The sequence below is a fragment of the Mustela nivalis genome (genome assembly GCF_964662115.1).
Source record: "Mustela nivalis genome assembly, chromosome: 10".
Taxonomy (NCBI): Eukaryota; Metazoa; Chordata; class Mammalia; order Carnivora; family Mustelidae; genus Mustela; species Mustela nivalis.
This window is the reverse complement of record NC_139029.1, coordinates 9953275-9980693: the sequence shown is the minus strand read 5'-3', so window position 1 is coordinate 9980693 and position 27419 is coordinate 9953275. Positions and strand designations below refer to the sequence as shown.

The following is a 27419-nucleotide window of genomic DNA, read 5'->3' as shown; positions in this document are numbered from 1 at the left end:
ATATTCTTGAGGAAGTATTTGAAAACTATTATCTGGTATAGCAAAAAGATCACTGATAAACACGTGAAGTTCTACCGTGTCTTTCTCATTTCACTTTTGTCTTACTTGTGGATGCAAACAAGATACCCACCCACGTCCAGGTTGGGAAACTGCCCTCTCGTCGGTTGTGAAGGTAAGTTGGCTGTGGCCGGGGGCACTCAGCCCAAGTCAGTGAAAGTGCTTTATGAGAGTCGATCGGTTATACGCAACTTACTTTAAAGATTTTATTTATTTATTTGACAGAGAGAGATCACAAGTAGGCAGAGAGGCAGGCAGAGAGAGGGGGGCGGGGAAGCAGGCTCCCTGCTGAGCAGAGAGCCCGATGCGGGGCTCGATCCCAGGACCCTGAGAACATGACCTGAGCCGAAGGCAGAGACTTAACCCACTGAGCCACCCAGGCGCCCCGCAACTAACTTTAAAGAGAGGTATATAGTTCATTATTATTTGCAGAGAATGGGTTACACATTCTCTCCATCAGTAAGCCTTATGCTCTACATGCACACTTTACTTTTTTCAGAGCCGGGTGGTAAACATTTTCTAGCGGAGCACGGCTGGGCCCAACACCCCATGTCATGCCTGGGACACGCGGCAGGCATCGGCTGGCTGAGCTGAAGGGGACAACTGGCAAACGGCACAAGTAGAAAGGCCTTTGGCTGATCCTGGGAGTGGGGCGGGAAAAATACACTGCGAGCCTGGCTCATCGTATAATAGCGGAGAGTGAGGAGGCCCTCCAGAGCCAAGGGTGGGGACTTCTCAAAGGACACGCAACCAACCTCAAAGAGCTCCCAATGGCAAGGCTGGGAGTTATTCCAGCAGCAAGACAGGATGTGGGATTGGATCATAACCCAAAGTATACAATGAATATACACGAGTTCATACTGATACAAAGACACGATTCAGGAAATACAGAAACAGGGAAGGAGAGACAATCTTCCTTACAGAAGAACTGAGCACCTGTAGGTAGGCTGCCTTCCAGGAGGCGGGGCTTGAGTTCCACTGTCTGCGCCTTCCTCCCCTCTCCTTTGGGGGTGGACAATACTCAGGACCTGCTTCCAAAGACTAGGGGATGGAAGGGGGAAAAACAGTAACTTTCTGATGGAGAAACCTGGCAAAGACCAGCTGAGTCAGGGAAGAAGTTAACGTCCCCAGGGAAGTCATGTGGGTAATGGGTTCCCCCCTGATAATGCGACAAGAACCATAATCCCAGTCTAATGAGAGAAGAGAACCAGGCAAATAAGAGATGAACACAATCCAATCCAGTCAGCCATCCTGGAGAATGACACCTGGCCAATACTCTTCAAGACTATCAAGGTCATGAAAGACAGACTAAGAAACTGTCACAGACCAGAGGAGGTTAAGAAGACACAGTGATGAAAGGCAGTGTGGTGCCCTGGGCTGGGTTGAGCCTGAAGTTGAGTTAATAATCACGGGCCAGGGGGCACCTGGGTGGCTCAGTGGGTTAAGCCGATGCCTTCGGCTCAGTTCATGATCTCAGGGTCCTGGGATCGAGTCCTGCATCGGGCTCTCTGCTCAGCGTGGAGCCTGCTTCCCTCTTTCTCTCTCTCTCTGCCTACTTGTGATCTTTCTCTGTCAAATAAATAAAAAAAAAAATCTTAAAAAAAAAAAATCACGGGCCAGTGTTGGTGCCTTGGTTTGGAAAACTGTACTGTGGCAACAGAAAATGCTTCAAATGGGGGAAATGGAGGGAGACATATACAAGAACTCTCTGTACTATCATTACAACTTTTATATAAAGCTAGAAGTTATTCCAGAATGAAAATGTTAATTACTAAAGCCGGGGAGGAGACTTTGAGTTACCAGGAGAAAACCATACAGAATCCTTACACAACTCCTAGCGTAGCTTACTCATGGGAGAGCTCTCGGGGACTGCTTTCAGCCCCAGAAGTTTACCAAATATAGTTTACTGAACTTTGTTCTTTCAGCTACACAACAGTAATGACCGGAAGGGACGAAGGTGGAGAAAAGAGTGACCCTGCCAGGAGCAAGGAGGTTCGACTGGATAGACTAGAAAACACAGACATTGCTGCCAACGGCCAGCAGGGGGCGCCATTTGGCACCAGGGCCAACAGCCTTCCCTACCTCAGCAGCTCCTGGGGTGCTGCGCTAACTCTAAGTGGGGTGCTAATTCTAAGTCCTCCAGGAAAGGAGAAATGGTGTCCAAGACTTCTAGTGTGAGAAATCAGGATTATACATTTGGAACAGGGACCTGACACGTTATATATGATTTTCGGAGCTTCAGAGAGCAGGTCGTTTTGTGGGGTTCAGAAGAAACATTCATTTGGATTTTTAGCAGCTGGGTTAAAAAAGAGATCAGTTCCATCGAATTTCCCCATTGTCTATAAGTCTTCTAGCCTACAGTTTCCCTCCCCCCCTTTTAAAAAAGATTTTACTTATTTATTTGAGAGAGAGAGGGAAAGCATAAGCAGGGGAAGGGCAGAGGCAGAGGGAGAAGCAGGCTCCCCACTGAGCAGGGAGCCCGACATGAGGCTCAATCCAGGACCCTAGAGGATCATGACCTGAGGTGAAGGCAGATGCTTAACCCACGGAAGCACCCAGGCGCCCCCACTTTCCCCTTTCAAGTTCTAACTAGCTTCCGGGTCAGTCCGCAGAATGGCAAATAGAGTCTAATGAGAAAAGACCCAGATTTTTGCAAGTAGTCTTTGCAAGTAGACCTAGATGAGGTCTACTTCCGGTCAGCCTTTCCAGATTGAGAGACTGAAGGGGGGAATGAATGAATGATTTCCCACTAAGTTAAGAAAAAGGAAGCAGCCACGTGGTTCTGGTGTGGTCACAAAGAGTGTGAGCAGCCAGAGGGCACTGGAAGCAGCCGAGGCTGGTTCCTCGGTTCCTGGGCTGGGTTGTTTCATCAGGATGCCAAGCCTTTGCCTGCCTCTCCCCTCTGCGTCCCCGCCCTGCCCGCCGATGTCATCTGGGGGGCCTGTAGACGTCTGATGACAACACAGAGACTTCGAGAGTCCTTTTGTGTGAGTTCTTGCTGAGGACACCCTGCCCGAGGCGTGTGCTGCCCAGCCCCTCCACTCCACGAGAAACACCCGGCCTCAGGGCACTTCATCACATCAGCGGGTCCCCACAGAGTCCTTAAAGCACAACTAGGAGATCAGGTTGGCGAGGACAAAGCTTGTCTAGCAAGACGTTCATTCTGAAGAGTTCCATTTGGTCACTGGTCCCTCAAGCCTGGGTACAGGCAAAGCAACATCGTCTCAAGAATGGGATCTATGCAAAGGTGCTGTGAAGATGGAAAGACTACCCTTCCCCAGGATGGACCAATGAACTCCCGGCTCGGTGAGCTTCTCATCACACCCATTCCCCAGAGGGGAGGAATGAGCTAGTTGGCTTCCTTGGGGATCAGCTTCGGACTTTTTAAGTGGAAAACGGAGAAGCGGATTATTCCTCATTTTCTTCCCTCTTCCCCCAAATTCCTACTCTCAGTCGTGTTAGGAACATTTGGTTGAGGCAGTGGGAATGCTTCCTAATGTCATGGATGTCTGGCGTTTCTTTGTTGTTTGTTTTGCCCACCCTGCATCCATTTCTCCATCTTCTAGATGGATACCTTAAATTTTGTGGAGCAGACAGCCTGTCTCCCCCCCACCCCTCATAATTCTGAGTCCATGCAATTCTGGTAAGGCTGATCCCTTCTGCTTCAGGGGAGAGATCGTGACCCAGGCCTGCCAATCAGACCATTCCATGTCCCTGGCCTCAGTGATAGGTTCAGGAATAGGCACATGGTCCAAGTCAAGCTAATTAAGAAATTTATTCTTTTCTTAGAACGGTGCTGGGGATGCTGGCTGCCACCTCACTACAGGTGAGGCAAAAGACTGCCTGAGATAGTGAAGCTAACAAAGGTAAAAAGACAGATTCCTGGCCATTGTTTGGGCACCTGGATCCAGCTGGGACTGAAGCTGGTTCTTTTGGCCTTTTCAGTTATAAGAACTCCTTCTGCCCCTACCCCCGCCTTAGGCTATTTTGAGTTGGGTTTCTGACACTTGCAAACAATAAAATTTCCTGGAAAATAAGCTTATTGCGACTTCACCACAACCATCAGGACTTAGAACAAGAGGTGTTATGCGAGTTGTGATATACTTGGATACAACCCACCAGACTGTAAACATGTACCACATTTATCTTTGAACTTGTAAAAGTAAAGCAATGGCCCAGAGAAGAAGTGATTTAAAACCAAGGAATCAACCATAAGACCAGTAGTGAAACAGGACATAGAGAAACTTTGAACAAATGAACAGTTCTCTAGCTACAGCAGACTTCAGACTAAAGTTCCAAATATCTTTTCAAAAGTTATACCAGGAAGAACCTTCCAAAGTTTTCAAAGAAAACTTTCCAATTGAAGAAACACTAAAATGTATAATACGCATCTGTTGTGTATGTTCTATATTAACGTCTAGCGTACTTATCAGATATATCTGAATGTGATTATATCACATGTGCAAATGCATATATATGTATCTATATATTTAGAACCACATATTTTCAGCTTTTTCAAAAAAGATGTGGTGAAAAGACTGTTCAAATCTATTTCTTCAGCTCGCCAATTTTTGTTTTTTTTATTCCTCAGTTACCAAGAAAAAGCAACTAAACGGCACAGTTCCTGGAACACAGTAGGGCTCGAGCGGTCCTTCTCCCTGTCCTCTCCTCCATTTTCAGCTCCTCTTTCACAAAACTAAGTAAAAGAGGGAAGTCAGTGGAGCATGGGGTTATAAGCAGACACTGGTCAATGTTTTCCATGGACCCAGACAGCAGATGTTTCCCGGTCTGCGTGCGGTACGCTCTGCCCCGCTCACTCTGCTGCCAAAGCACGACAGCAGGTGTAGCCACACCGTCGTGAACAGGATGGCTGGTTTCCCATAAAACTTTATTTACAGAAATAGGTGCTGGCCTGGCTTTGGCGTGTGGGCTGTAGTTTGCCAGCGTCGGGGTAGGAGCATGGGATTCAGCATTACACGGAATCAGGTGCTGCTCCCTCTTTGTCCCTGACCTTCGGTGTGACCCTGACGATGTGATCCTTTTGTGGCTCGTCTGAAAAATCAGGATGGCAACAGCTGCTTCTTCGCTGGTGAGAAGTGAACAAGCTAGTGCGTGTGTATCACCCTTAGAGTACTTCCTGGTAGGTAGCCCATGCATACTGAACAGTGTGGGTCAGACATGACCATCACCAGCAAAGAGGAAGAAGAAAGGGCGTGACACAATTTGCCCTGGAGCTGCAGCCACAGCGGGTAAAATGTTAGTGGAGGCAAGTAAGGAAGCCAATAAATGCAATTGCGTTTTCTTCTACTCTTGGTGGCTTTTGTTTTTACTGCCGTGATAATCTTTCCCATCAGCAGGAAGCATGACAGATTGGCCTGGGGCTCGCCCTTGACTGCCCACAGTGAAGGACTGTGGCACTCCAGGCACCCCATGGTTAGGAAAAGCCTCTAGACCCCCAAGGACATGGGAGAGTGGCCCTTCAGTCCCAGCACTGGCTGTAGCCTATACATAAACTCAAGGAAGTTGCAGGAAATCTTTGAGCACCATTTATACAATGACGGGGTGGTCCCAAGGGCCTCTACAGAAATCCTGAAGGGAGAAGGGGGACCTGGGATTACTGAGTATCTGCTTGGCAGAAACTGGAAACAAAAGCTTACAGAGGTGACATTAGCAGTAGCTGGAGTTTGAACTTGAATCTATCGAAATCCAAAGCACTTGCTTTCCTTCACTATATCTGCCGAGATACCCCATCACAGCGGGGAGCAGTAAGGGGTGGGGGCTGATAGAGGCGTTCTCTGTGTGGGGTAGGCTGTCAGGACTTGCAGGAAGGAAGAAGGAGGTATGCAAGTCACATGGGACAGTGTGGCTGGCCTGGGAACAGGGCTGAGCAGCTACAGGGAAGGCTAGTCAAGTTTAGCACTGTGGGGTAAACTGTGGTCAAGGTTAGCCCAGAGCCCTTTCTGGGGTGATTGCTGCTGGGACCATGTGTGGGGCGAGGAAAACTGCTGCCGAGGGCTGTCTACCCATCCACAAAACAACTCTACACATCACTTGGGATGCCTGACTTCCTTTCTGCCTTCTGGGAATTTCCATTAGACTTGCCATATTTCATAAGAGAGAAAGACACAATTTAAAGATTTGGGCGAGGTGGGGGTTTCCTTGCCCAGCTGCTTGATCAGGCCACCACCACGCCTACTAGACAGTTTGTTTCCACACCTCCCTTCCTGGAGACCAGAAAGCACTCAAAAAGGCAACCACAGACAAAACCCACAATATGGCGGACATGTCCAGCTGTGCGACTTCTACTGCTCACTCCTGGTGCTGAAATGGAGACTCTACTTCACTGGTTTTTTTTTGGGGGGGGGGGCATTGCAAATGGTCCTGCAGCTCATGCCCTGCATAGCTTTGGGGGGTGGGGAGGGGTGGTATCACCCACATGGACTCTGATGTGAATGGCAACCCTGGCGTTGTGCAACATGGCAGCCCTAGGTTAAATTTTGGTGAAAGAGTTATGATTTACAAAGCATGTTCCAGAATATATCCTTGGGGGCAGGTGCCAATGTATTTCGTCAACCAAGAGGGATTTGGGGGGCAGTTTTTCATCTTGGATGTCATCCCACAGGTAATTTATATGCATGTGTAGCCATCTGCTGGCTGGGGAGGTCTTGGGAGGTTTTCTGGCTAAAGGAACACTCCCAGAGGAGGTATCCTGGCTGCCACGCTGCTTGTTTGCTTGATTCTAGAGCTGAGAGTTACCAGGAACTTGTCAGAGGGGCAGGAGGCTGAGCCAAGGGATTTGCATACATTAAGCTCTTAATGCCACAGTAACTTCCCGTGGTAGGGACTGTTAGTTCCCTGAGTTTACGGCAGTGGGAACCAAGGTGTGAGAGTCAGGTGACGTGGGCACAAGCCCAGAACAGAAGAGCAGGGCTGGGACTGTGTTCAAGGCAGCCAGAGCAGGATGCGCACTCCCCCCTCCCCCGCCCCCGCACTGTGACAGCTTTTAACACATGTGGCTCCCTAACCCACACCCCACCTTCCCACCCCCATGAAAAGGCTGTCATATCCCTTCTGATTGGTTATGGTGACCACCCCAAAGCCTGAAATAAATGTTTTCCTTTGGGAACTCTTTGTCAGGAAGGGGCTAGTTCTGACCACGCCCAACCCTTTGGATTTCATGATGATTCTCCTTGAGAACTCCATCTCAGGGGGAAACACAGTGTCCTCACCTGGGACCCAAAAATCCAGTCAGAAACGCTAGCATAGCAATCAAGATGGCCGCACATTTCTTAGGAAGGCTGGACCTCAAAGTATTCAAGGATAGATGCCCTTCCTTCCCTTCTCTTCCTCCCTCCCCCCCTCCCCTCCTTCCAGCCCACAAGGCTATCCTCACCCCAGCCCGCCCCACAGAGGACCCCTCCATTAATACGATCTCCATTAATAAGAGGATGCTTGCATGAAAGTCCCTCAGTTTAGGAAAGCTCTGAGCAGAGAGCACTCTGGGGAGGACGGACCATGGGTGAGTCCTGTGGGGTAAGGTGGCTCCCTGGGAAAGCCTGGGAAAGCACCCTGGGCACAGGCCAGGGGAACATTTGTGCAGCTCCTTGCTGTCACTTGGGGAATGAAGTGGGACACAAATGCTTGTAGAAATAAAAATTTTAAAGAAATGTGTGTTTATTCAAGTGACCACAAAAGTGTTTTTTGCTCCCTCTGGAAACCAGTCGGGGATACTGCTCTGGCTAGCGTTAGATTAAGTTCTCTTCTCTCTGTTCCCCACAAGTGGGGATAGAGCTTAATTCTGCATTGACCAGCTGTGTGACGCTGGGGAAATTACTTAACCTCTCTGAGTTTTGGATTCTTTGTCTGTAAGATGGGGATCATGAGAGAACCCACCCCACAGATTGTGTTAAATAAGGGCGAGCAGGCAAATAGGTTAGCACAGTTAGCACAGTTTCGTTCATATCCGTGACTCCTGATACTCTACTGATTTCTCTTTTTACAAAGCGTCCTCTTCTGCTATACTCAAAGTTCAAGGTCTTGATCATTGTTTCTTTTTTTTTTTTTTAAGATTTTATTTATTCACCTGAGAGAGAGAGACAGTGAGAGAGAGCATGAGAGGCGAGAAGATCAGAGGGAGAAGCAGACTCCCCATGGAGCTGGGAGCCTGATGCGGGACTCGATCCCGGGACTCCAGGACCGTGACCTGAGCCGAAGGCAGTCGCCCAACCAACTGAGCCACCCAGGCGCCCTTGATCATTGTTTCTTACGCTTATCCGATATCAGAAGCATCTCGTAAAATGAAGTACCCCTTCCATACTTATACACCTGTACGCATCACACTCTTACTCATGACAGCCAAAAGGTGGGGGCAGCCGTCGATGGATGGATGGACAAACGGCTCAACAAACGTGAGGTAGACACACGACGGAATATTCCTCGGCTCAAAAGGATCCCCTTACTCAACATGTATGTTGAGTACATACTACCTGCTACAACATGTATGCACCTCAAGGACACAGTACTACGCAAGTGAAGCGAGACAGTCCCAAAGGGATAAACACTATTAAGATTCCACTTACACGGGGGGGCCTGGAGCAGTCAGATTCAGAGAGACAGAAAGAACGGGGGCTGGGAGCGGAAGCCCGCTTCTCCCTCTGCCTTGCTCCCTCTGTCTGTCATGAATAAATAAATAAAACCTTAAAAAAAATTAAAAGTTAAAAACAACAACAACAACAACAAAAAACCCTAAGTACCTCCCAGGTTTTTTTGGGGGGAGGAACAGAAATGGATAGAAACGTTCTGAAAGGAAGTCGTGGTGACGGCCAGCTCTGTAAACATACTAAAGCGGGTGCGGGGGGGGGGGGATGCCTGGGTGGTTCAGTCAGTTGAGCTTCTGCCTTCGGCTCAGGTCATGATGCGATCGAGTCCTGCATCCGGCTTCCTGCTCAGCTCTCCCACTCCCCCTGCTTGTGCTCTTTCTTTCTCTCAAGTAAATCATAAAATATTTTAAAAAAATCATACAAAAATGTGCTGAATCATAGGCTTACCATGAATGAAGTTTATGTTATGTAAACGGGAGGCAAGCGAACAAATGCCCTGTTCCCGAGGAAGCTTTTGCGGGCCACGAATATGGTCACTGTCTTGACCGTGGCGATGGTTATTCAGGTGCACACGTGGGTCAAAGCCCATCAGATTATATAACCTTTAAACACGTGCAGCTGATTGTATGTCAGTCATATCTCCCTAAAGTTGCTCTCTTCCCCCGCTTTTTGTAAGTTGGCTCTATGCCCAGCTTGGAGCCCAATGTAAGGCCTGAACTCACGACCCAGAGATCAAGACCTGAGCTGAGATTAAGAGTCAGATGCTTGGGTGCCTGGGTGGCTCAGTGGGTTAAAGCCACTGCCTTTACTCAGGTCATGATCCTGGGTACTGGGATTGAGCCCCGCATCCATCGGGCTCTCTGCTCAGTAGGGAGCCTGCTTCCCCCTCTCTCTGTCTCTGCCTGCCTCTCTGCCTACTTGTGACCTCTGCCTGTCAAATAAATAAATAAATCTTAAAAAAAAAAAGAGTCAGATGCTTAACTGGCTCAGTCCCCCAGGCGCCCTCTATAAAGCTATTTTTAAAAAAAAAGCAACAGTTTTCCATATACAAACAAACTCTCAGATTTTTTTTTCAGACAATGCCCCCTTCTGATGGATATTTAGGTTTCAATTTTTGTGTCCCTATAAATAATATTTCCATAAATATCTTCGTATGAAAAAAATGCAGACATTATCACCCTTTCCCCTTCTGGCAAGCCACAAAATGAGAACTTCCCAGGCAGGGGGGCTTGGGAACCTGTAATTTTGTTGGACATTTCAGAAACATTCTTATAATCAGACAAGTTTGAGAAACATTGACTCAAACTTCACAAACTTGGATTTACAGGCTTGGGCTTTGAAACTCCATTTTCTTTGGTTCCAGAAAAAAAAAATCTGTAAATGCTCTAGACAAGGGGCTCCATATTTAGGTTTTTATTCTGTGGGGGGTACAGCAGAATCACCAAGGAGCCTGGGAAAATGCATATTCCCACTCCCAGGGAGGCTGTGTAGAGTCGCCAGATTTAACATAAATAAATACATAGATTAAAAATATATATATATAAATGAAATACAGGGTATCCAATTAACTCTGAATTTCAGACAAATACCAAATAATTTCTTTAGCATAAGCAATCCCTTGCAATATTTCAGACATACTTGTACTATAAGATTATTTGTGGTTTATCTGAAATTCAGCTTTAACTGGGTGTCCTGTGTTTTTTTCTGGCAACCTTAAGTATGAATGAGTCCCTGGGCCCCGGGTGAGGCCCAGGAATGTGCATTGTTGGTCTGCTCCCCACAGCGTTCTGATGTGGGTGTGTGTGTGTTGGGGGGAATCCTTATTATCCATGTTGAGAACTCTTGATCAAGTCAACACCTTCTGGGTCAGGAGCCCCCCTCAGTGCTGCCCCAGGACCTTGGTGCGTACCATGAGCAAACAAACTTTAACGGTCTATGTAGGATAAGGCAGCTGAGCAGCAGCCGAAAAGTCTGCCCCACATCTTCAAAGCCAAATGTGATGCATGTGGCATCATGGCCCACGCAGCCTGGGGGATGCCGTCCGTCTTTCTGGGGTGCGCAATTAGGGCTGCCTATGGGCTCAAAACCCCAGGAGTCTGTCTCGATCCTCTAGACTTGATTTATTTAGACCCAGCCTTGTCCCAGAAAGGCTTTTAAGCCTTGGAGGCTCCAGTCCATGTAGCGTTCTTGGGGGCGGCGAGTAAGACAAAGACGCCATCTCTCTGGGACACACATGGCAGATATTAATTGTGTGCTCACCGCGAACCGGCACCGTGCTAGTTTTACAATTATAATCATCTCTTTCCACACTCAAGGTGAACTTGCAAGGTCATGGCTGTCATTGGCCCCATTTTGTGGAGTAAATGGGAGGTTCTGGGGGCTCCAGAGGCTTGCCCGGGAGCACTCCAGAGTACGCTGGGATTCTGGCCAAAGCCTGAGCTGCTAACCTCCCTCACCCCTCACCCCACCCCAGCCTGCCTCCCCCGTGAACGGTGTCTTCCGTGGGACTGAGCTTTAACGGGGAAGTTTTGTATTGCATTTTGCTTAAACTGGCCATATTATATAGGTCAGGATCCCAAGGACATTTCTGTTCAGGGTATGGTAACAGCTGCCGGGCCCTGAGTCTCTGCTCCAGGCCGACACTGACTTTCACGCTCTACAGATAGATCTCTCAGTGCTGCGCATCAGCGGGGAGCCTGAGACCCAGGCATATAAAGAACCCTTGCTGATCGCAAAGTAAGGAAGCTGCAGAGCGCTGATCTGAGTAAAAAAAAAAAAGCATCCATCTCTGAGTTTTCTTTCCTCTTGCCCCAACCAAGGTTTGCATTTTCAGGAGAATGCTATGGCTCTGGGTTGGCCCCTGTGCAACTCTTACATGTCATTCCAGGAAATTCCCAGAAGAGGGCGCTAAGATGCACGCCCCCCCCCCCCCCCAGAGGATCCACCTGGATTGGTGTGAACCTTGTAAGATCCAGTAGGTCAGGGTCACTTGTCCGCCCAGCATGAAATCCAGTTGGTACGCTGTGGACAAGCACCATCCTTTGGAGGTACAGAAGGCGACAGGACACCGCACCTCTGGCCCCTACCCTGCAAGGGCCTGGACTCACCGAGGGAGCGTTTTCGATGACAAGTTCGTAGGTCAGCCCTCCGGACCCGAATCTCAGGATGTCTCCGGGCAGCAGCTTCACGGCCACATTCTGAATGTGGCACTCATTGACAAAGGTGCCGTTTCGGGAATTGAAGTCCTGGAGAACAAAGCTGTCCTCGGCCTCATTATATTCAATAAGTGCATGATGGTTGTCGATGTCTGCAGACTGAAATACAGAAGGAAGACAGCTGTAGCCAGGGCCCCCACATCTACTAGGGAGTATGGGTACCAGAAGGTGCTAAGTCCCTTCCCTGGCCGGCTGGTCACCACAACCCTCATCCAAAAACGATGATGTTCAGAGTCAGAGAAGTGAAGTGGCCTGGCCAAGGCCACATGGTTAGTGTGCGATGGGTCTGGGGATGCGGTCTCTGACTCCAGACCCAGAGCAGGTGCCCACGTTGTGGCGTGGGGGATCAGGCAGCACAGAGGCAAAGGGAACTGAGGGGAGTCTGAATGAGCACACATTCTGGGCAGGGAGTTGGCCACCTGCATCTTATAAAAATAACATTTTTTAAAATATTACAGAAAATGAGAATTGGAGAAAAGCACAAAGAAGACATTAAAACCACTTAGGCTCCCATCCCCCAGAGGCGGGCACTGTCAACACTGTGGTTCACCTCCTTCCAGTCCTCTGTCTGTGCTTACAAGCTTTTTAAAAAGCTCAAACAAAACTGAGATCACACCACATAACATACAGCTTTATAACTACTTTTACAAAACCTTGGCATGCAGTGAAGGTTTTCCCATGCGATTAGTTATTTTTATTGCTTCTTAAAAGCTGCTCAGAATTTATCTCATCAGTGAGGATCTGCTTTTTCAGTAGGGGGCCGGGTGTGACTACCTGTCCAGAAAGAAAGGGACTCCAGCCCAGACGATACCCAGACGGTGTGTCTGTGAATTGGCAATGCCAGGCAGAAGGCTCCTCTGTAATTTTCTTTTTGTTAGAAGAGTGAGCAAAGGTTAGCACCCAGGAGGAAATACTACATTCCTGGGGTGTGGGGCTCTGGACTGCGGCTGCAGGGCACATGTGAAGCCTTTCTCCTTTCAGGACACTGTGTCTGTTAGATATCTACCCCAGCCAGAGATTTGGCAATTAGTTTCTAAATTTATCTTCTCGGAGTGCCTCATCTGACATTCATAGAAAGAGTATTTGCTCTTAGACAAGTGTAAAGTCCCATGATACAATGATACCAATAGCTTGTATCAATAATATAATAATAGATTATATTATATAGCTTATATTATTATATAGTAATATCATAACTTATATTAATAGAGTATATTAATTTAACATTACATGCCAGGAAGTTTGCGCTACTGCATTATTCCATTTCATCTACACAATAATCCAAAGGGATTGTTCTCTATTTTGCAGATAAAGAAACCGAGGCACAGAATGATTTAATTTGCCCAAAGTCACCCAGCTTGGCTAGCTTGTCTTGTATTCAGATTTGCTTGATTCAAATGTCTGTGTTCTTAACTATGTTGCAAATTTTTATCATACACGTGGGTACTTAGAATATTGAAACACAAAAAGAAAGCAGGAGGAACTATGTTAATTTCAGATGGAACAGACTTCAGAGCCAGAAACATGACCAGGGTAAAGAGAGGCGTTACATATGATGATAACGGGGTCAGTTCTTCAAGAAGATGCAACAATCCTTAACTGTATGTGCCTAAAGATAGAACATCAGAGTAAGTGAGGCAGAGAGTGAAAGAAGTTTAAGGAGAAACAGACAAATCCATTATGACAGTTGGAGACTTCAACATCCTTATATCAATAATGGACAGAGATACAGAAAATTAGGGAGGATAAAGCTAAACTAGACCACCATCAGTCAACCGCATCTAATTGACACGTACAGATTGCGTCACCAAATAATAACAAAATGCACACCGTGCTCAAGCTCACATAGAACATTCACCAAGAGAGACCACATTCTGAGCCACAAAACATAACGAATTTCAAATTTAAAAGAACAGAAGTCATACAAAGCATGCTCTCAGCCTATGAAAGATTCAAACTAGGAATCAATAGCAGAAAGATAGCTGAAAATTCCCGAGTATTTGGACATTAAACAACATGCTTTTAAGCAGCATGTTGGTCAAGGAAGAAGCTTTAGGAAAAAGAAAAAATGATCTAAATGAAATGAAAGCACGTACAAATTAAAATACAACTTATCAGAATTTGTGGGAGGCAGGAAAGCAGTGCTTAGAAGGAAATTTATAGCATAGAATGCATATATTAGAAAAGAAAGACTTAAAATCAATAATCTAAGCTTCCACTTAAAGAAATTAGAATGAAGAGCAATATAAGCCCAAAACAAGCAGAAGAAAAAATTAGGACAAAATGAATGAAATTAAAAAATTTGAAAATAATAGAGAAAAATCAATGAAACCAGAAGTTGATTCTTTGAAAACATCGATAAAATTGGCAAAACTCTAGCAGGTTAGCCAAGAAAAAAGAGAGAGGGTACAAACTACTAAAATCATGAAAAAGAGACCATCACTACTGATACCATAAATATTAAAAGGCTAATAAAAGAACACTATAAATAAATCTATGCCCACAAATTTGATAACTTAGATAAAACTGAGCACCTCCTCAAAAGCTACAATGTACCAAAACTCACACAAGGAGAAATAAATGGTCTGAAGAAGCCCATATCTATTAAAGAATTTGAATCAATAATTAAAAGCTTTTGGGCACCTGGGTGGCTCAGTGGGTTATAGCCTCTGCCAGGGTCCTGGGATAGAGCCCCACATCGGGCTCTCTGCTCAGTGGGGAGCCTGCTTCCCTCTCTCTCTGCCTGCTTCTCTGTCTACTTGTGATCTTTATCAAATAAATAAATAAAATCTTTTAAAAAAATAATTAAAAGCTTTTCAAAACAGAAAGCATCAGGCCCAGATGGATTCATTGGTGAATTCCATCAAACAGTTAAGGAAAAAAATAATACCAGTTCTCTAAAACCTCTTCCAGAACAGAGAAATTGAAAACCAGACACAGATATTACAAGAGAAACATCAGACCAATATCTTTTATGAACATAGAAGCAAAATCCTCAACAAAATATTAGCAAATTGAATCTAACAAAGTATACAAAGAATTGTACACCACTAGCAAGTATGCAGGAATGCAATGCTTGGTCAACACTTGGAAATCAATTAATATAATCTATCATCTCAACAGGCTAGAGAAGAAAAGTCACATGATCATATCACTAGATGAAGAAAGAGCATTTGACAAAATTCAACACCTATTCATTACTGAAAAGCAAAACCAAAAAACTTTTGGCAAATTAGGAATAGAGAGGAACTGCCCCAACCTGATAAAGAACATCTACAAAAATCCTAAAGCTAACATCACACTTAATGGTGAGAAACTAGAAACGTTCCCGTTAAGATCAGGAACAAGACAAGGATGTCCCCTTTCATACTCCTTTTTAACACAGTATGGTGTCCTAGCCAGGACATGCAATAAGACAAGAAAAGGAAATAAAAGGTATATAGATTGGGAGGGAAGAAGTAAAACTGTCTCTGGTTGCAAATGACATGATTGCCTAGGTAAAAAAATCCCCCCAAATCAACAAAAAACACTCCTAGAACTAACAAACAATTATAGGGAGGTTGCCAGATATAACATTAATACACAAAAGTTGATTGCTTTCCTGTATACCAGCAATGAACAGCTGGAATAAGAAATTAAAAACATGGGGCACCTGGGTGGCTCAGTCGTTACGCGTCTGCCTTCAGCTCAGGTCATGATCTCAGGGTCCTGGGATTGAGACCTGCATTTGGGCTCCCTGCTCTGTGGGAAACCTGCTTCTCCCTCTCCCACTCCCCCTGCTTATGTATCCTCTCTCACTGTGTCTCTCTCTGTCAAATAAATAAATAAAATATGTAAATAATTTTTAAAAAGAAATGAAAAACATAACACCATTTACGTTAGCACAAAAAAAAAAAAGAAAGAAAGAAAGAAAAGAAAAAGAAAAAGAAAAAAAAAAGAGGGCGTCTGGGTGGCTCAGTGGGTTAAGCCGCTGCCTTCGGCTCGGGTCATGATCTTGGGGTCCTGGGATCGAGTCCCGCATGGGGCTCTCTGCTCAGCGGGGAGCCTGCTTCTTTCTCTCTCTCTCTGTCTCTCTCTCTGCTTGCCTGACTCTCCATCTACTTGTGATCTCTCTTTGTCAAAGAAATAAAATCTTAAAAAAAAAAAAAAAAAGAAAGAAAGAAGGAAAAAGGGAAAAGAAAGAAAGACCAGACAGAAAGAGTTAGGTAAAGATCTAACAAAATCTATAAAGATCTATATGAAGAAAACTACAGGTTCTTCTTTGCCATCTGTGTATCTTCTTTGGTGAGGCGTCTGTTCATATCTTTCACCCATTTGTAAACTGGGTTGTCTGTTTCCTTATTGTTGAGTTTTAAGACTCATTTATTTTGGACACATGTTTATAGCATTCTTATTCATAATTGTCCCAAACTGGAAGCAACCAAGATGTTCTTTAAGAGGTAAATGGGTAGGTAAGCTGTGGTACATCTGTACAATAAAATAATAGTGATGAAAAGAAATGAGCCATCAAGCCACAAAAGGACGTGGAGAAAACATGGAAATGCACAATGCTTAGTGACAAAAGCCAGTCTGAAAAGGCTATCGAGTGTACAATTTCAACTCTATGGAATTCTGGAAAAGTAACGCTATAGAGACAGTAACAAGATCAGTGCTTTCCAGCTGGACGGAACTGGAAGGGGATGGGATTCCACAGGGTTGGATTCGTGCCGCCCAAAGTGGATGTGGGGCGGCCGGAAGCGGGGAGCACAGGGATTTGGGGGCAGCCAAACCATTCCGTATGACACGGCAGTGGTGGATACTTATTATATATTTGCCAAAACCCACAGATTATGCGATGTGAGGAGTGAGCCCGCATGTAAACTACGGACTTTACTTAATATAGCAGTATTGGCTCCTCAGTGGTAACAAATGTCCCATTTTATTTTTATTATTTATTTATTTTTAAGAAGATTTTATTTATTTATTTGACAGAGATCACAAGTAGGCAGAGAGGCAGGCAGAGAGAGAGAGAGAGAAGCAGGCTCCCTGCTGAGCAGAGAGCCCGACGTGGGGCTCGATCCCAAGACCCTGGGACCATGACCTGAGCCGAAGGCAGAGGCTTTAACCCACTGAGCCACCCAGGCGCCCACAAATGTCCCATTTTATTTTATTTTATTTTATTTTTTAAAGATTTTATTTATTTATTTGACAGAGAGAGATTACATGTAGGCAGAGAGACAGGCAGAGAGAGAGAGGAGGAAGCAGGCTCCCTGCTGAGCAGAGAGCCCGATGTGGGACTCGATCCCAGGACTCTGGGATCATGACCTGAGCCAAAGGCAGTGGCTTAACCCACTGAGCCACCCAGGCGCCCCCACAAATGTCCCATTTTAAAGCAAGATGTTAATGATAAGGGAAGCTGTGTGTGTGCTTGGGGGGCGGTGGGTATGTGGGAACTCTGTGTACTATTTGCTCAATATCCTATAAACCTCAATCTGGCCTCAAAAAGAAAGCATTTTTTTCTAATATTAAAACACATCCGTTCTTTGGGAAATGCCACTCACGCCATGGTTGTCACCATTCTCATTGATCTCTTGCTCTAAGAACCCTTGATAACCCATCAAAGAGAGGAATTCTATGTGCTGCATTTTTTTTTTCTTTTCCCAGGACTCATAACTTTCAGTTCCTCTGTAGCTGTCAGGCCATTATTAAGAAATCAAAGCAAGCAGGAAGTTTTGAATGACTCCATCAAATGGGGTGAGACCCTGCCACATGTTAGGCCAAGAGAGGGCTTCCTGGGGCTGCCCTGTAATAGCCAAGCGAAGAGCCTTGGCTTCCTTGGAAAATTACTAAAAGCAATTTTATTGGGACAGAAGCCCTGCGGCTAAGGTGGGCAGACTGTACAGGCTCCATCCTGCTGAGCTGCCCACCTTTCACCATCCACAGGTGCATTCATTAAAAGGTACAGCTCAGGAATTGGAGTGGCTCAGTTGGTTGAGCAACTGCCTTCTGCTCAGGTCATGATCCTGGAGTCCCAGGATCGAGTCCCACACCCGGCTCCCTGCTTGGCATCTGCTTCTCCCTCTGATCCTTCCCCCTCTCGTGCTCGTGCTCTCTCATTCTCTCTCAAATAAATTTTTTAAAAAATCTAGAAAGTAAAAATAAAAAGTGCAGCTCGACGAGAAAGACGGTATGGCAGTTCCTCAAAAAATTAAGAATAAAATCATCAGACGATCCCTCAAGCCCACTTTTGGGTATACAACCAAAGGAACAGAAAGCAAGGGCTTGAAGAGCTATCTGGACGCTCGTGTTCACAGCATTACCCGCAACAGCTGGAAGGTGGGAACAACCCAGGGTCCACGGCCCGATCGGTGGCTAAGCAAAATGCACCAAGTACATACAATGGAGTATTCTCCAGCCTGAAAAAGGAAGAGAATCCCAATGCTTGCGACATGGCGCAGACCTTGCAGACATGCCTCTGAGTGACATAAGCCAGTCATACACAGGCAGCCACCGTCCGAGTCTACTGATACAAAGTGTACCCAGAGTTGTCGAGCTCCCAGAAACAGGAAGTAGGATGGTGGCCACCAGGGACCAGAGCAGGGGAAGTTGGGAATTGCTTGATGGTTTGATGGGTACAGAGTCTCAGTTTTGCAAGATGAAGAAGTTCTGATTGGTTATATATAACTATGTGAACACACTTAACACTGCTAATCCGCACTCGTATAAACGGTTCAGAGGGTAAATGTTATGTGTATTTTACTACAATACTAAAAATGGCTAAGAGGCGGGCATCTGGGGGACTCCATTGTTGGGGGCCGGACTCTTGGTTTTGGCTCAGGTCTTGATCTCAGGATCAGGAGATCAAGCCCCGAGTTGGGGTCTGCGCTCAGCTCAGAGTCTGCTTGTCTCTCCCCCTCCCTGCACTTGTGCTCTGTCTCCCTCTCTCTCAAATAAATTAATAAAATCTTTTTAAAAAAATGGCTAAGGTGAAGGGCCTCAGCCAACATCAAGATGCTGACCCGTGGCACTGCAGGACCCAAATCTATATCCTTGACTTGTCCCCTATGCTTTTCAGAGTAGACAGTAGTTTAATAGGGAGAGAGGAGTGGAGTGGAACTGAATATGGGACATGCATTTTATATTATTATTAATTAATTAATTTGAGAGAGAGAGAGAAAGATCGCATGCACACGTGTGTGTGCACGGTGTGGTGGGGCAGAGGTAGAGGGAGAGAGAACCTTAGGAAGACCCCACACTCCATCTCAGGACCTTGAGATCATGACCTGAGCTGACATGAAGAGTCAGACGTTTAACCCAATAGTCACCCAGGGGTGCCCGGAACATGCATTTAAAACAGTCTCCTGCATTTTAAATATCTTTTAAAAGTATTTAGTGGGTGCATAAAACACTGAGACTTCAACAAATTTGCTAACAGCAAACATCTGCTCAGTGACTCCGGGGCTTTGAGGAAGTCTCCCTGCAGCCCTGATTATCTGGAACCCTCCCTCAGAGCCAGTTCTCAGCCCTGCCTCATCTGGAACTCAGAAGCCCAGTCTCAGGGCATGACCTTCTTCCTCCTCCCTTCCTCCTCCTCCTCCCCTTCCTCTTTGATTCCTTGTGGCCTCTGCTTCCTTATCCAGTCCCTGTGGGCACTCCCCTTCACCTGCCCAGGCCTGGCTCCCCGCTCAAGCTCACCAGCTCCTCCAAGTCCGGCTCTGTCCCCATCTCCCCCCAACCCTCACACTCTCTCCACAAGTCGGCCCAGTCCAGCCATATGCTGCTCCCTTCGCGTCCCCCAGCCGCCAGTCCCGGGTCTTTCATTCTACCTCATTAACAGCCTTCTGGGTCCTCACCTCCTGTCCCCTGCCAGACGTCCTCCACTTGCCACCCCCGATCCCCACTCACTGCTCCCCCTTGCCCTCTGCCCCAGCAGGTCAGCCCATGTGGCTTTGCCAACGGGGTGATGGGCTCCTTGCCTCTGGCATCTGGCTGGGGTTGGTCAATGGGGGATCAGAGATCCGAGCAGGGAGGAGAGAGGTTGGGGTACTTACTCCCCTGGCTCCTGTCCTGTGGGGTCACCATGGGCTGGGTACATCCTCCCATCAAAAGTCACAGCTCCTGTTGGGGATCCAGAAGATGTAACCCCTTCAGCCTTCAGGTCTAGGGTGGGAACAGTCCCTCTCTTAGTGGCTCTGGGCACCACCCCATTCTGGGGGGTTTCCTTAAGTCTGGCAGCCCTCTCTAGGAGTCCCTTTATGAAACGCACCTTTGTCACTCTATGCCCACTCTAAATGGCCTTCCGCTCCCTGCCAGGACCTGGAGTTCCAGCAGGGAGAGGCTCTCGGATATATGGCTTTCAGTGGCCTTCTCTCAGCCGCCAAGGGACTCGGGGTTGTCTTATCACCCCACCTCATCTGGTCCCAGCTCACGGAGGGTCTCCTCTTTGTATCTTCGGTCTCAGCGTGACCCCCTAACCCATGACCACGCTCACCGTCCTCAGAACGCCTCCCCTCCCCTCCCCCATTCCTTCCCTTTGTTGTCAAACTGCCCACCTGAGCCCCCAGCCCCCGGCCGCTGTCACCCATGGCCTCCCCAGCCTCTCTGCGGCAGCCCGCACTTAGTCTGGGGGAGGCACGGGGCCTCCTGGTTAAGGGGATGAAGAGGCAGGAGGGCGTGGGGCTTCTCGGACTGGCTGTAGGGGTGGGGGCCTTGGTTCAAAGTGCAGCTCTCCTGCTTCCTAGTTGGGTGACCTTGGACACGTGACCTAGTCTCTTCGTGCCTCAGTTTCCTCCTCTGTGAATACAGACCACAGTAGAAGGGCGGGGTAGTTATCGATGAGGTATAAATGAGATAACACATACAAAAGCGTACTTAGAACTTTGGCACGCCGAGAGAATACCAAGCCGCTCACTGTTTATGGCTACCGAGCAGGAGGACGGGCTCTGGGGTTAGGGAGCCTGCAGTCGCATCCCCCCCCTCCACCAGCGGTGCAGCCTGGGGCAAGTCTCTGGCTTCTCTGCGCTTTCTTTTGGGGCAAAAGTGGGTTTCATATGCTGTGTTTCTCAGGACTGACAGGAGGTACTGTTTGGAGGAATTTTCAAGGTAGTAGGACGATGTTTTTAAAATTACATGGGGGGTGTGTGTATGTGTGTGTACGTGAGATCTATTTCTTTCTTTCTTTCTTTTTTTTTAAGATTTTATTTATTTATTTGACAGAGTTCACAAGTAGGCAGAGAGGCAGGCACAGAGAGCGAGAGGAGGAAGCAGGCTCCCTCCCGAGCAGAGAGCCCGACGCGGGGCTCGATCCCAGGACCCTGAGATCATGACCTGAGCCGAAGGCAGAGGCTTTAACCCACTGAGCCACCCAGGCGCCCCAGATCTATTTCTTTTTACCTTTTGGTTCTTGGCTGTCCCAACCCCAGCCCCATCCTCCTTACCGCCTCAAGAAAGATGTGGTGCCAAAGTAGTGAAAACTGGGGTTTTCAAAAGAATAAGGAAATTGAGGAAACAGCTGGGCTCTGGTGAGACAATGAGTCTGGGAGGAGAAGGGAAGGGGAGGCTTCTCTGGCTCCCTCTGTCAGTGACACCCTCCTACCTTGGTCTCCCTGGGGGAGCCCTGTGGAGGGGCAAAGCCTCAAGAAGAGGCTGGTTCCTGAAATCAGACTGCCTGAGCAGGGTTCCCAGGCCCCAGCTCACTGTGTGTGACCTCAACTTCCTCATCCGTAAAATGGGGGAAATGATAGTGCCTGCCTCGGAGGGTCGTTGATCATACAGATTAAATGAGTTAATATACGTGGAAGTGTCCAGAAACCCTGCCTGGCACAAAGTAAACCCTCAATGTGTTACCTATATGTTACTGATGTATTCCTTGGCCCGGCCGCAGCTGGCTGGCTCGGCTCCCTCTCTGATTTCTCCTGGACCTCCGCGCTGGGCTCCTCTCCCTATGCTTGCCCCCAGATTACACAATTCCCGAGGATTCGAGTGCCGGCTCCCTTTCCTTCTCACTCCGTCCACAGGTGGGGCCACTGCACCAGCCCCAAAATCTCCGATGTGTATTTCCAACCCCCGGCTCATCTCTGAGCCTCTCGGTGCCTGCTGGCCTCCGGGGACTGATGCCCTCCCCTCCTGCCTCTTCCCGTCCCGTATCACCCCAAGCTCACCTGCCACCTCTCTTCAGGGCTCCTGACATTGTCCTTACTGGTTCCTCCAAAAAGCTCTCAAATCAACCCCTAAGTCCACACTCTCGCCACGGCAACAGTGCAGGTAAGAGGTAGGATTAACAATAGCAGGAAGGGGGCACCTGGGTGGCTCAGTGGGTTAAAGCCTCTGCCTTCGGCTCAGGTCATGATCCCAGGGTCCTGGGATCGAGCCCCGCATCGGGCTCTCTGCTCCACAGGGAGCCTGCTTCCTCCTCTCTCTCTCTCTCTCTCTCTCTCTCTCTCTGCCTGCCTCTCGCCTACTTGTGATCTTTGTCTGTCAAATAAATAAATCTTAAAAAAAAAAAAATAGCAAGAAGATGGGTCCCCCAAAGAGATCCGTGCCCTAAACCTGGGTCCTGGGACTCTGCTCCCTTACATGGCACAAGGGACTATGCAGATCTAGAGGTTACTAATCCGTGATCTTAAAAGAGGGAGAATATCCTTGATCGATCAGGTGGGGCTAGTCTAATGCCATGAGCTCTTAAAGCAGAGCACTTTTCTGGCTGGAGCTGGGCAGAGGAGCCAGTACAGGGGGTCAGAGAGATCTGAAGCATGAAAAGCCCTTGACCCAATGCTGCTGACTTTGAATAAGGGGGCCACCAGCCTGGAATGTGGACAGCCTCTCTGGGCTGAGAGCCATGTTCACGGACAGCCAGCCCGCCAAGGGGACCTCAGTCCATAACCGCACAGGCTAAGTTCCACCAATCACCAGAATCCACCTGGAGGCCGACTGTTCTTGGAGACTCTGTCAGAGCCCAGGCCCACCAGCACCATGATTTTGGCCTTGGGTGACCTGGGGCAGAGAAACCAGCTTAGTCCACCCTGACTTCCGACATGGAGAACAGTGACGTCATTCCTTTGTGGTGTTGTAAGTGGAACACAAATACAAGAGCCAATGTTCACTGGGGTTGGGACAGCACCGGGCACTGGTCTGAGCACATCCCAGTAATTCGGTTTGATAACGTGGTCACTGTAACTGTCCCCACAGCACTGACTTAGACACGGCAGTAGGGGACAGCTGCACAACTTGCCTGAGACCCCACAGGCCACCAGGGCAGAGCCGGGCTCTGAACCAGCCACCTGGGGTCAAGGTCATGCCCTTGACTGCTCTGCTGCTCTGGAGCCTCTCTGCCTACCCCTCTCCCACCCAAATAACAAAGACCGTCAGTTCCTCCCCAGCTTTAAAATCCTTTTCCTGGACGGTGGGTGGGGCAGTGGGGGAGGGGCAGAGGTTCCTCTTCCAATGCTTAGCCTGGCTTCCATTTTCCATATTGCCACCAACATGCCATTTTGTCCTCTTCTTCCAGGGTCAAGTTATTCACCAAACATCTCTGGACCTTGGCATGCGCTGTTTCAACACACCTGGGGTGGCCTTTCCTGCTTGCTCTGCCTGGAAAATCCACAGGCTTCTCTTTTTTAAAGGGGCAGCTCAAGTTTGGTCTTCTCGGAGGTGCTCCCTCACCCCCAGACGGGATCCTGGTGGGGCCTCAACTTACAGCCCCAGTGCTCCTCTAGGCTGGAAAAAGCACTGGGTCAACATTCCCTCCCCACACAAATCCCCCACTAGATGGCGCCGCCCCCAGCCAGTTTGCGGGAATGATCGCAGGAAAAAGCGCTGCACGTTTCACCTACCGTCCTCACTTTGGATTTCAGCTGCGGAATTTCCCTAGCTCAGTGCACTATTTTTTCTTTTTTAAAGATTTTATTTATTTATTTTGTGGCCTATTCAGCCAGAGTGGCCCCACCCTGGGTGAACTGCCATTTTGTTGTAAAACTTAAATGGGTCCCCCCCACCCCCACCAGGGGAACTTACTTAAAAACAAATCCCGGAAACAAGTCCCAGGTAACGAAGTCCAAGTACAAGGGTGGGTCAGGCCAGGTGGAGGTATTCAATCAGTGGGGGTGCATACTGTCTCCTCGCTACCAAGGAGTATGGGCCCCTGCCCTTTGGGCACCTTTTGGGTGCCAATTCTGAACTAGGTGATAGGCTGGTTCAAATGTCTACTAGGGTAAATTATAATTCAATTGGTCACCTAGCATCACTGTGGAGTTTCCTGTGTGTTTTACAATCTCATTGGCCGCCTGTGTGTGGCCAGGCCCAACCACAAGGCCTTTGCTCTATAAAAGTTAGTCTGGAAAGCAGGAAGGGGTCGTCCTCTCTGTAAGGGGTCCCCCTACCGGTCTGTTTGAGGGTTTGTCTGATTCCTGATGCTTGCCCTTCTCTTTGTATCAGTCTCGCTTCTTTAATCACTTACCCATTATTGGGGTACCCAATTTTGGGGGGACCCAACAATTTGACAGACAGAGATCACAAATAGGCAGAGAGGCAGGCAGAGAGAGAGAGGAGGAAGCGGGCTCCCCGCTGAGCAGAGAGCCCAATGCAGGGCTCCATCCCAGGACCCTGAGACAGGTCCTGAACCGAAGGAAGAGGCTTTAACCCACTGAGCCACCCATGCGCCCCTCAGTGAACTATTTTAATATTCCAGTGAACTCACAAGGAATTTCAGATACTTAGATTTTTTTTTTTTAAGATTTTATTTATTTATTTAACAGAGCGAGAGAGGGCACCAAAGTAGGGGGAGTGGGAGAGGGAGAAGCAGGCTTCCTGCCAAACAGGGAGCCTGATGTGGGGCTCGATCCCAGGACCCTGGGATCATGACCTGAGCCAAAGGCAGATGCTTAACAACTGAGCCACCCAGCCCCCCCCCCCCCCGATATTTAGATTTTAGATGCTCCCAGCTAAATTTGCACCCAAGGAATGAGACTTTTCCTTCTCTAGAAGCACTGAGCCAGACAGCCTGAATCTGAAACTCAGCCCCACCTCCCCTGACCGGCTGTGTGGTTTGGCGGAAGTTCCTTAACCTTTCTGAGCCCCAACTCTACATCTGTAAATGAGGATAATAATGATAATAACAGTTCCTACCCCATAGGGGTTTTTTCTTTCCTTCTTTCTTTTCTTCTTTCTTTCTTTCTTTTTTCTTTTTCTGAGGCTGTATTTTTGTAAACACACATACAGTTCACAGAATATATAGGAAGCCACGTGAGGTGCGGTAAACAGTGGAGAAATGCACGCTCTGGCTGTTTGCGATATTGTACTATCGGAGAGATGACGATCTTCTACCTTACTTCTGTTAGAATGACTTCTGTCAAAAAACTGGGTTAAAACCAGTGTCGGGGGGGGGGGGTGTGAAGACAGCGGAGTCCTTGCGCCCTGTTGGTGGGAATGTAAAATGGCACAGCAGGGGAAAGCAATGGTATGGCGGTTCCTCAAAAAATTAAGGATCAAGTTATCATATGACCCGGCGAGCCCACTTTTGGGTACACATGTAAAGAAACGGAAAGCAAGGGCTGGAAGAGATATTTGCAGTCCTGGGTTCACGGCATTATTGACAATAGCCACAAGGTGGAAACCACCCAGGGTCCACAGACAGGCGTGTGGATACGTAACAGGTGCCGAAGACACACAGTGGAAATCGCAACAATGGACGAACCTCGAGGACGTGATGCTAAGTGAAGTCAGTGTTGTAAGAGGACAAACACTGCATGATTCTACTTAAAGGAAGGACCTAGAGGAGTCAAATTCATAGAGACAGAAAACGGTGGGTACAGGGCTTTGTAGGATGAAGGGCTCTGGGGATCGAGGTGGCGATAGCTGCCCAAGGTGACGGTATTGAATGATGCCACTGACCTGTACACCGAAGAATGGTTAAGATGGAATATGTGTTCTGTGTATTTTACCATCTTCAAAAAAAAAAAAAAAGCAAGCAACATGGCATCAGCCACTTTCTATAAATTCCCTTCCCCCCCATTGGAAGCTCTCCATCTGCTGGAGGGAAGGTAGACTCATCAGTTGCTGCAGGAGGGGGCCACTGGGGTGGCTCAGTGGGTTAAGCATCTGCCTTTGGCTCAGGTCCTGATCCTGGGGTCCTGGGATTGAGCCCCGCATTGGGCTCCCTGCTCAGCGAGGAGCCTGCTTCTCCCTCTGCCTGCCACTCCCCCTGCTTGCGCACTCTCTCTCTCTGAGACAAATAAATAAAATCTTAAAAAAGAATTTTAAAAATTTGCTGTGGTAGGAAGTGACCAATGAGATCAGCTCCAAGTTCCAGCTACCAGTTCTCCAACAGGGGAGAGGAAAGTTCCCCTGGGACTCAGGAGACGAGGTAGGTGAATCCCGGAGCAACAGAGCAAAGGGAGGAGCCAGTGGGAGCACAATCCAGGTGAGTAGGGAATGAGAACAGCAGATGGACAGGCAGTTACTGCCCGTTACTGCCTCCAGGCCCCGGTCTTTCTGTGCCCTTCCCCACAGAGACTGAGCAGGGTAAGAATCCTTATCTAGCCCAGCTCATCTCTCAAAATGCGGGGGTTCACTCATAAGAGAAACACTAATGTGAGGCGCCTGGGTGGCTCAGTCGGTTAGGTGTCTGCCTCTGGCTCAGGTCATGATCCCAGGGTCCTGGGATCGAGCCCCGAATCGGGCTCTCTGCTCAGCAGGAAGTCTGCTTCTCCCTCTCCCACTCCCTCTGCTTGTATTCCCTCTCTTGCTGTCTCTGTCAAATAAATAAATAAATAAATAAATAAATCAAATCTTTTTTTTTTAAAGAGAGAAACAAATGAAAATGACATGGGCGCTGGGTTTAAGGGAAGATCCAGTGGGTGGACAAGGCGCGCCGGGCAGCGCTGTCCAGTGCTGATAACCTGTGGTGGGCAATCCCGAGTCGCCCGTCAGAGGGACAGATGTATGTGCCCTTTGGTTCAGCCGACGTACCCACACGTCTGTGAAATAATGAAAATAACGGGACAATCATAGCAGTCTTGTTTAATAATGATAAGCAAGAGGGATGCCTAGGTGGCTCAGTTGGTTAAACTACTGCCTTCGGCTCAGGTCATGATCCCAGCGTCCTGGGATCGAGTCCCACATTGGGCTCCTTGCTTGGCAGGGAGCCTGCTTCCCCCTCTGCCTCTGCCTGCCACTCTGCCTGTGCTTGCTCTCGCTTCTCTCTCTATGACAAATAAATAAATAAATAAATAATGATAAACAAGAAGACGACATGGGCTCTGATAGGTCTTTTCTAAGGGACAGCCTGGGACCGGCAGGTGCCAGGAAAAGGGACAAGAGTCATCTGGCTGTATGGGTGTTGGTGTGTCTGCTGGACCAGTCTTGTTCCACGACCCTCAGATCCCACCTGAGAAGCGACTGCCACGTGCTGGACTGTTCTAGCCAGAAAGGAGCCAGCTGGTAAGGGCGTTGTGTGCCCAGCCCGGATAAGCAGGTCATTTTTGTCCTTCATTCTTTTCCTGCTACTACCCCCCTCCCCACCACGGCGCTGTGCTGACTTGGGCTGTTCTGTAGCTCAGTCTTCGAGGGGATG

The 27419-nt window shown here is 48.0% G+C and overlaps 1 protein-coding gene across 13 annotated transcripts in view; it reads right to left on the bottom strand.

Annotated features, from left to right (window-relative positions):
• The window catches only part of FHAD1 (forkhead associated phosphopeptide binding domain 1), a 129200-nt gene that overhangs the window by 92205 nt on the left and 9576 nt on the right, over positions 1 to 27419 (bottom strand). For 11 of the 13 annotated variants that reach the window (XR_014299377.1, XM_082685437.1, XM_082685430.1 and 8 more), the window contains exons 1-2: positions 18172 to 18367; positions 11765 to 11971 (exon numbers count right to left, since the gene is read on the bottom strand). Coding sequence is in view for 12 of the 13 variants with exons in the window: in XM_082685437.1 (XP_082541563.1) it covers positions 11765 to 11971; positions 18172 to 18348 (384 nt within the window). In the remaining variant the exon portion in view is untranslated. Of the gene's footprint in view, positions 1 to 11764; positions 11972 to 18171; positions 18368 to 27419 lie in introns of those variants that run through there. The other 2 variants (XM_082685439.1, XM_082685435.1) reach the window with 1 other exon arrangement.